This window comes from Oreochromis aureus, linkage group 6 (genome assembly GCF_013358895.1).
Source record: "Oreochromis aureus strain Israel breed Guangdong linkage group 6, ZZ_aureus, whole genome shotgun sequence".
Classification (NCBI taxonomy): Eukaryota; Metazoa; Chordata; class Actinopteri; order Cichliformes; family Cichlidae; genus Oreochromis; species Oreochromis aureus.
In genome coordinates this window covers 39,209,406-39,218,756 of record NC_052947.1, presented here as the reverse complement: position 1 = coordinate 39,218,756, position 9,351 = coordinate 39,209,406, and the positions used below count along the sequence as shown (strand labels likewise).

At 41.4% G+C, this 9,351-nt stretch overlaps 1 protein-coding gene across 1 annotated transcript in view; it reads left to right on the top strand.

The window, feature by feature from the left end:
* The first annotated feature begins 713 nt into the window (after positions 1-713).
* Positions 714-9,351, top strand: part of LOC116320241 (protein AF-17) — a 31,394-nt gene continuing 22,756 nt past the window's right edge. Inside the window, exons 1-4 of the mRNA XM_031739800.2 lie at positions 714-1,210; positions 2,240-2,319; positions 3,696-3,750; positions 3,861-3,970. Of these exons, the coding sequence (XP_031595660.1) occupies positions 1,102-1,210; positions 2,240-2,319; positions 3,696-3,750; positions 3,861-3,970 (354 nt within the window). The 5' untranslated portion in view covers positions 714-1,101. The remainder of the gene's footprint in view (positions 1,211-2,239; positions 2,320-3,695; positions 3,751-3,860; positions 3,971-9,351) is intronic.

Here is a 9,351-nt window from a genome sequence, read left to right as displayed (position 1 = left end):
AGATGCTTATCTGTCAAAGTGTTAAACTTGTGTAATAGTTGTGATGAGCTACAAACTGAGATGTGATTAGCACTGTTTATGAAACATTTGGGTTTGTGTTTCTCTCTTTTTAATTTTTTTTTTTTATGTAATCAGATTTATTTTGTAATGAAATTGTCGTTACTGTCATTATCTATTATTGTTATTATTTATTTATGTATTTATTTTGGAACTCATTTTTGGTCCAAAAAAAAAGCACGAGCAAAAATTAAACATTGTCATTACATTATGAATTTCAAATGGTACATTTATTTACTGAGCTCCTTTTTGTATTATACTTGGCTTTTTACTTTGTTTTCTATTTTGTTATATGTAGGTTTGCGCTTATTGAGCTCCTTTTTTTTTCTTTTGTTTTTTTAAAAGAAAGTTTCTATATTATTCTACTTAATTGAGCTCCTTTCTTTTGCGTGTTTTTTCCATTATGACCAATTTTTGTCTTTAATATTTTATGATATTGTGTTGATCTGTTTTGGCCGCTGTCACGCGGGAATCTCGCATCTTTTGTTATCTTATTATTAATGTTTTATTATTTATTTCAGGTCCGGACGCCGGATGGTGAAATAGCTTGTAATTCCTGCTGTTAGCCACCCCCAAGATGTCCTGCAGATGGCGCTGTTGAGACGCGGTTGATGCCGGTGCAGACAGCGGTTTGGGCCGACGTGATGCGCGGTTCGTGTAAAGAACACAGTGGACCGGGGCGGGAGGCTGTGCGGGCGTCTACTTCCCCGGGTTCGTGGAAATCGGGTCGTCACGACCTGAAAACACGCGCTGAAAAGGCGCTTCCTGCTCAACAATAACTTGCTACCTTTGCTGTGACTTTTACTCCGGCGAAGATCTGAGCATGCGCATTTATGTATGGGACGGGAGGACATCACGGAAAATCTACTAGAAGCACCACAAACGCAGAGATTTCGGCTCTCCGCTGCTCTAAAACTGCGCGACGTGGGCGGCCCGTGACCATGCCTGGAGCGGCGTTAAGATGCGGGACGACCGCCTGACAGGCCTGGCCCGGGTCTGAGCCGTTGCCGGGAGGGGAAATCTATTTCTTCATATGGGAGCAGCATGCGGGAAATGGTCGGAGGTTGCTGCGTGTGTTCCGACGAGCGAGGCTGGGCTGAGAATCCGCTGGTGTACTGTGATGGACACGGCTGCAGCGTCGCCGTTCACCAAGGTAACATTAGCTGCTGTTAGCGTGTGATTCCCGGGCAGCCGGAGCGGCTCTAGCTTGCGGCCGGAGGCGTTGGTCCTCCCTGCCTACGTGCGTGTTCTGTGTTCGTGCGGGAGGGGCGGGTAGGTAAGCGTGGTGTTGTTGCTTCCTCTCCGCACACTTGATTGATCGCGCAGGGCCGAGCGGCGTGACACCGAGCCCGGATGGCGCCTCGAGGTCCGTGCGTCGTGGACCGGTCCGCGGCACGCTGTGACGCGTTCGCGAGGCCGTGTTCGTTCGGACAGCAGCGTGTGTCCACTTGCTTTGTTGCATTCGTGCAATTTGAAGTGGGACCTCACGGTGGATGGTTACTCTGAGTGAGGATCAGCCCTCTGATCTCAGTGATGTTGTGACGGCGTTGGTGCACAAATGTGCCAAAAAACAAAAAGAAATTTGTGCCCAAACTGTGAAAAAGTGCAGAAGATTCTGAGCTGAAAGCTGATGCAGGAGGCTGATTTCAGGGCTGTCCCAGTCAAATTAAAGCTTTATGACAAAGTGGAATCATATAGGATTTTAAGGTTAATCCGATCAGGATGACAGCAGCACCTCTCACCACTGACAGGAGGAGATGTTAAACTTAGAAAAAGAAAAGTTAAAACATAAAATAAGTTTGAAATCATTTTCTATTCATCTGTTAAAGCAGGATGGCTTTGCCAAGTGTCAAGTCAGTATTATCTTTAGTAGTATTCTTGGACAGGTACTGCCAGCTTTACTAGTGTTTATTAAAGTATTTATAGAGCTTGGCAAGTCGTTTCAATCATAAAAAGTAAAATATTATTCCCAGAAAACGTGAAACTTTTAAACATCCGCTGTTAAAGGTACAAATTGTTGACCCTCAGGCTGTTCAACATGTGTCCTGTGAATGAATGAATGACTCATTAAATGTGCATGTTTTCATTTGTACCTGTAGTTTACATTGAAAGACAGGTGTGTTACCGTGCGTTGGTCGTGCCGGTCCAGTTTGACACTCCCGTGCTTGTGTGTTTGTCGCAGCATGCTACGGCATCGTGCAGGTGCCAACTGGCCCGTGGTTCTGTCGGAAGTGTGAGTCACAGGAGCGGGCGGCACGTGTGGTGAGTACGCCAACACGAATGACACAATTTATCCATTCATTCCTGCTTCACCTTCACCTACAAGCAGGTTGCCTCAGGTGTACTGAGCCAGCTTGTCCCATACTAATCACCTAAAGCTGAGTTAAACGAATAAGCTGGAGTCCTCTGTGTTTTTTATGTGTAAAGTGGCCTCAGGCATGATTTAAACATTGCTTTCCTACCTTTCTTAAATAAAACCTTACATAAAAGAAATGTATACATTAACTGAACCTGTGTTTATTATTAAATAATAACTTTCAGTGAGGACTTTTTCTCCCGTCCCTTCCCTTAATATTTTTTTTTTTTTTTTGGACTAGTCTGATTTTAGTCTATTCATTTCAATTCATTTTATATAAAATCAACTTACAACACTTCCCACAGCAAGGTGCTTTATACTACACAGTAACAACCTTCAACAAATATAAGAGCGAAACCCCCACAGCTAACAGATGATCTCGTATGAGCAGCATTTGGCGACGGTGGGAAGGAAGAACTCCCTTTTAATGGAACAGACCTCCGATAGAACCAGGCTCAGGGAGGGATAACCATCTGCCATGACCTGTTGGGCTGGTGAGGGGAAAAAGAGAAAGAAGAAGATCATAGAGGATAAAATAGAAACTGTCTGCGCATCTGCAAGAGTTAAAAAAGATTTTAAATTTGATGTGTCACAAAAAATTATCAGCTGACTCTGGACTCTCCTGATTCTCCTTTTTACAGCCTGTGGACAGCAAGAGCTGTTTGTTTCCCTTTTTACATATATATAGACACCAAATAAGGGCAGGGCTTGTTAAAAAAGTGAGCAAAATCATAGGACACGACAACATGTTACTCTTAATTTTTTCAATTCAATTCAGTTTTATTTATATGGCCGCAAATCACAACAGCAGTCGCCTCAAGGTGCTCAGTACTCAAAGGTAAAGACCCAACAATGAAGACTTGAGCCCACCTATCAACTGTACTCCTCCTGCGTGTGCTAATATGTTTGAGCATCTAAAAATGCTCTTTACTCCTTTCCCTGCTCTCACTCTGGTTACAGCGCACGTGCACATGCGCTGCCTGCAGAGTGGAGCTGAGTAGAGACAGATGAAGTGAACTATAAATTAAAAAGCTTGACGACAACACATTTTATTACAAGAAGCGCAATAAAAGCCATAAACTGAGGCAGATATATACAGAAAAGCTGATGTCATAGGTATAAAAAAAAAAGCCTCCAAACTGTTACTTCCTCTATATCATGTTAGCTTACAACTGCATCGAACAGACTGACCCACTGTTTCCTGTATCTGGCCTAACATTTGGAGTCATGATCAGACAGATATCCACTCCAACAAGCTCCGCTCTCTCCCGTGTTTTCTCAGAGGTGTGAGCTGTGTCCCCACAAAGATGGCGCCCTCAAGAGAACAGACAGCGGAGGTAAATTTCATCTTGTTCCCGCTCACTCTTCCCCAGAGTGCACATTTCCACTTGAGTCATTCCGAGTCTTGTCGTGTCGTTGATCCGCTGCCAATCTCTCCTCCAATCAGGCTGGGCCCACGTCGTGTGCGCACTCTACATCCCCGAGGTGCAGTTCGCCAACGTCCTCACCATGGAGCCCATCATCCTGCAGTATGTCCCACATGAGAGATACAACAAGGTAGGGATGCACGCTGTTTGACCGGGAAAGTTGGAGTAGTCTACAGGAAGTTAGAGGCGCGAGAAAAAAGAGGAACACAGAGAGATCAGATCCAGCCCCAAATATAAGCTTCATCAAACAGGAAAGTTTGAAGCCTAATCTGAAAGTAGAAGTGAAGGGTTTACTTTGGAGTTTATTTATTTGTTTGTTAGTTTGTTTGTGAGGGTGTGTTGTTGTTGTTGTTGTTGTGCTCTTGTAAAGTGGTGACATTTCAATCCTTCGGTAAAATCGTTTCCTTGTTCATAACTCAAAAATGGCTGTGAACACATTCATCACACTGATTTTTACATTTTTGGTACCTGCAGCAAAACAGTTAACAAAGAACTCTTCACACCATACGACCCCAAAACAAGTGTCCTCCAAAGAAAACAACATATTCGTTCCATTTCTAAAATAATTATTCATCTTTAAGTCCTCTCTGACATCTTTTCCAATGCTCCACCTCTGGCCATCTCCTCCATCTCTACTACTTTCTGCCTGTCACGATGCCAATCTGGACCTGATTCTTAATCTCTCTATCATCGACCACTCAGTCTGTATCATCAGCTAAATCAAATAGTCTTGGACTGCCTATGAATCATTAGAATATCATAATTTCACATATTTTAGTCCAGAACTCGATAATTTGATTACCTGACTTAGAGGCATAGAGTAAATTTCTCCTTCTTATAGTATCTCTTTTTATCTAAGTATAACTAAGACTATCTAAGGAGCTAAGAATAACAACAAAGTCCAACCATCCATCCCTTGATCATTTTAATGTTGCTAATAATATTTATGTTAACAGTCTCTATTGTCTCATGTCAGTCTTAAATCATCTCCCATGTTCTTCCTGAGATCTGAAAAATCTTCCCGAGCCAAGTTCTTGATCAGCAGAGAATAACACTTCATGACTTTTGCCAGCGTTCAAAAGTATCTGAATGCTTAGAAACTGTAGGAGCTTCTGTATTAGGTCTGAACAGCCCTGACAGAATTTATTTAAAAAAAAATAGATCTAAGGTTTCCAAACTGGTGTAGAAGATGTCATGATAAAGGTCATCCAGCGGGGCCACTCCCATTTCTTTCCTATCCTGCCAGTAAAACGGGGTCTTACCAAGTGCAGCTTCAGGTTCAGCCTGAGACTGGAAGGCACATTTAGATATGGGTCCAACTTAAACATCCAAGCCACTTTAATCCAGATTGCATCGAGATGAGCAGTTAATGAGACTCTGCAGATGACAGTGGGGCTAAAAGATGCTGCTCAGTGAAGGTGGGCTTCTCTCGGGGGAAGAGACTAAAGGGCCAGACGTCTTAGTTAAATGCATAACATTAATACAAAGTAATCCCAGAGCCCTGTCAGCAGGTGTTTGCTGATGGGGCTAAACATTTAAACGAGGTTTTTTTTTTTACCTCTGCATATGAAGTATTTTGTAATCCCCAAAGCTCCAATCTAAATTAATGGAGAGAATAACTAATAATTTCCATTGTTACCAGGACCTAAAAACTGTATCACCAGGCACATTTTAATTTAAAGAAAAAACGGAAAAGTTTGTCAATAACCCAAAATAAGATTTAAAAAGTTTTCTGATAGTACAGTTTGATTTACGGTCTCCGGCTTCTCACCCAATCACAGAGAAAAATGTAAACACGTGCTCTTACCTACGATAATGTGTAAAGCTGCGCACCTGCGCCGCACCCCTGAAACTGGCACAAGGTGACCCCGCAAACCTGAGTTTGATAAACAAACACTTTAAACAGGTAGAAAAAGTCAACACCAGTAATCAGTAATACTGAAAATCCTCGACAGTATAATTTCTAAATACACAGAAAGCTGCATCCGTGTTTACATATATAAAACACTGCTAAACAGGTTACGCAACGTGTATCTCACGGTGTGTGTCACCAGTCATCAAAAACATAGAGGGTACTTTCAGAATGAGCAGTCAAACAGAGGGAAAAAGAGAAAAAGTGTCATCTTGGTCCTCAGCACCGACTTCAACGAGTCATGATGCAAAGCAGCAACACGACACGTGGGAGACTGCACAACTGCTCTTCCTCCTTAACGGGAAAACCAGTTTTGCTTCACATCCCCGTTCTTCTCTCCACCTACACGTCCTGTACTAACCCGGAGCTCAGCGTGGCAAGGTCACGCCTGTTCTCTGGAGGCTGCTGAAAGCGTTTCTGGGAAATGTGGGAGATTTTGAGCTGTAGTAGATATGGCATGTTTAGTAAACAGCAAAGCACATTTACCATAAGTGCAAAGATTCAAAAATACCCTGAAGTGATTTGTGAAAGTAAAGTTTTTCTGGTTTTCACATCAAAAAGTATTTATTCCTCTTGGAGTTTTGACTGATGATAGAAAAAGAAGACTTATAGTTCCTCATGATTTGAACTTTTACCAATTAAAAGAAATGTGAATAATTAAAAAATATTCTTTAATAAACTTTAACCCAAGGATTTAAAAAATTTACATTTAATAATTTTAAATAGAAAATGAAAAACGTGTTAGATGTTGCTGATCCGCTCTCCTGTTTTCAAATTTGTTATGCAAAGAAAAACAGAATGCAGTCGAATCATTTACAGATTTAAAATTTAAAGGCCGGGTTTGAAAGACGACGTGCAACGACAGCATGCCGGATGCTGAGTCAGACAGAAAGGTCATTTTGAATGTGAGGCCACCATTTTTAATTCTGACAGCACATTCATTTCAATTCAATCATACTTTTGGCATCTAAGTCTACTAAATACTCTAAGATTATAGCAGAGTAAATATAAAGTAGATTCAGATAATGAAAACATAAGTTTGTCTTGTGCTTTTGAAGGCAAGACGTTTCCTCTGCTTATTACACGCTCATGAAAGGAGCTTCTTTATCTGATCAGTCTTATTAGCTGTTTCACACATTTAAAAATAGCTTGAAAACATACTTAGAATTTGTTTTCAGTATTTAGAAGTAAAAAAAGGGAAAAAGAAACAATCAGGCTGTTACAGCTTAGAGTAGTTGTACCTGTTTAGCTGATGTCTGTCCCTGTTTGTCCGCTGATTAGTTAGTTAATGAATGGGCTAAATCACTCTTTGCGGTATGTGAAAGATGTAAACTGTGATTGTGTGCTGACGTGCGGATATGTCACTCTGCAGTGTTATTTCATGCCTCACAGTTGTTACAGTGTTTCAGTAGTGATACATTAATAGCCCAAACAGTAGTCTATTCTATTCTAGGAGTGCTGTCTCTGTGAACTACAATGTTTGCAGATGACACTGTGACCTGTAATGACTGTAGGGAGCTGGTGGAGGTGTGCTGTGGAGAGGAGAGGAATTAAAGATAGTGTGTGTGATTGAGAGGGAGACAGGTGTAACACTGAAGCTGCAGGTAGTGAAGATAGATGAGTTTAAATATCTAAGAGAACACAAAGTGCAGGGAGGGTGGGGATTGGTGTCAGTGGTGCTTTTTGACATCTTCATCCTTTGTTCAATGAAGATGGATGTTTAAAGTGTTTTCTTTTTGCATCGTTTTATATTGTTAAATATCTCTTACCACAGAAAGAGTGATGGTAATTTTGCTTTACTCTGCTCAGGTTTGTTTTCTGTGTTCTTCATGTATAATTAATGAATGCTGCAGATCGGCTGTTAAGATTCAAAGATAAGAGGACGTGCCACACATAGACTCACGCTAGCTTTTGAAATTTTCTAATGATGTTTTCTTTCTTTTTTACTTTGCACACAAACAGTTTAACCACAGACTAGTTTCAGGCGGGTACAGCTTCAACATGCATCAGCTCTCTGGTAACTTTACTCTCTTATTAGGGCTTCCCGATACTGGCAGAAATCACAATCAGGTATTTTGGTCCGTATTGAGGATTACAGGAATATTTAACAGAGTTACACACTGGCTTTGTGGATTCATTAAAAAGAATAAACTTTTATTTGCCTTTGAAGTTAAATTATATTTTCAAATGGAAAATTGAGACAAAAGTAAAAGTGAAGGGATCCTTGGCCCTGTGCACCACCACAGTGGTGTATGTGATTGAAGTGCAGACCTTCATCTTCACATTAAGGGCTGTTACAAATATTTTACATGATTTTTTTAACACTTGGATGAAAGTGTGGAACCCGTGGACATCACCAAATATTGCGTATCTATCCTTGAGGTATGCTGCTAGGCCTTTACTGCAGCCACCTTTACTTGCTGCTTGCTTGTGGGTCTCTCTGCTTCAGTTTTATCTTCAGTAAATGGAAAGCTGCTCTCCTGGGTTAAGATCAGGTGGCTGACTTGGCCATCAAAGAATGACCCATTTCTTGAGTTGCTTTTGCATTTTGCTTTCTTTGATCCATTTGCGCTGCAAAGTGCTGTCTGAGCAGAGAGTGCAGCCCTGTGCGCCCTGCTGCTTCTGTCAGCAGTCACGTCATTAATAAACACCCGTGACCCGGTTCCACTGGCAGCCGTACATGCCAGTGTCATAACACTGCCTCCATCATGTTTGACAGATGATGTGATGTGCTTCAGATCATGAGCTGTTTCTCTCCTTTGCCATACTTTTCTCCTCCCATCTTTCTGGTACAAGTTCTTCTTGGTTTCATGCGTCCAAAGAATTTTTCCAGAACTGTGCCGGCTCTTTCAGATTTTTCCTGGGAAATTTAATCTGGCCTTCCTGCTCTTGACTTGGTTAGTGTTGTGAAGTTTTTCTTGTCCACTTTAGTCGTCTTCTGTGGTCTTTCAGGCTGTTTGGTGTTGCTGAGCTGGCCATTGCATTCCTGTTTTAATAAGAAAGCACCAGATTGTTGGTTTGGCCACTCCTAAAGCTTTTGCTACCTCTCGGATAGGTTTATTTTTCAGTGCCTCCTTTACTTGCAGCCACTTTATTTGGATCAGTGAACAGCTCCAACACTTGGAATCAACTTCAATGAATTTGTCATTTGTCCAATTAATTTTGATTCTCTGAAAATTGATGAATATCAATAAAAATGTTTGCAATTCCTCAAGAGCTTATGCAATACTTTTGTTAACTTCCTTGAATTAAAGATGAAAGTCTGAACTTGTATCACATCTTGGTTGTTTGATTGCACAACACTGCAGTGGTTTTCAAAGTTACAAAAAGTGTTCAGAAGACATCTGCAGTGTGTGCAGCATGCAGCAGAGCAAGCCTTTCAAAGCAAAGCACATTACAAAGAAATCAATATTTGATTCTTGGACTGAGCATCTTGCATTGTGCGTCGTTTAGATGCTCTGTGTGTGTGCGTGCCTGCATATAAATGTACATGTGTGAGTGTTTGAGGGCCCGGTTTCATATTACTGTGTCAGCTACAGTAAATTGCATGCAGCTTTCCCCCGTCAGGGCCATTCATTCAGACTTTGCTACCCGCATTC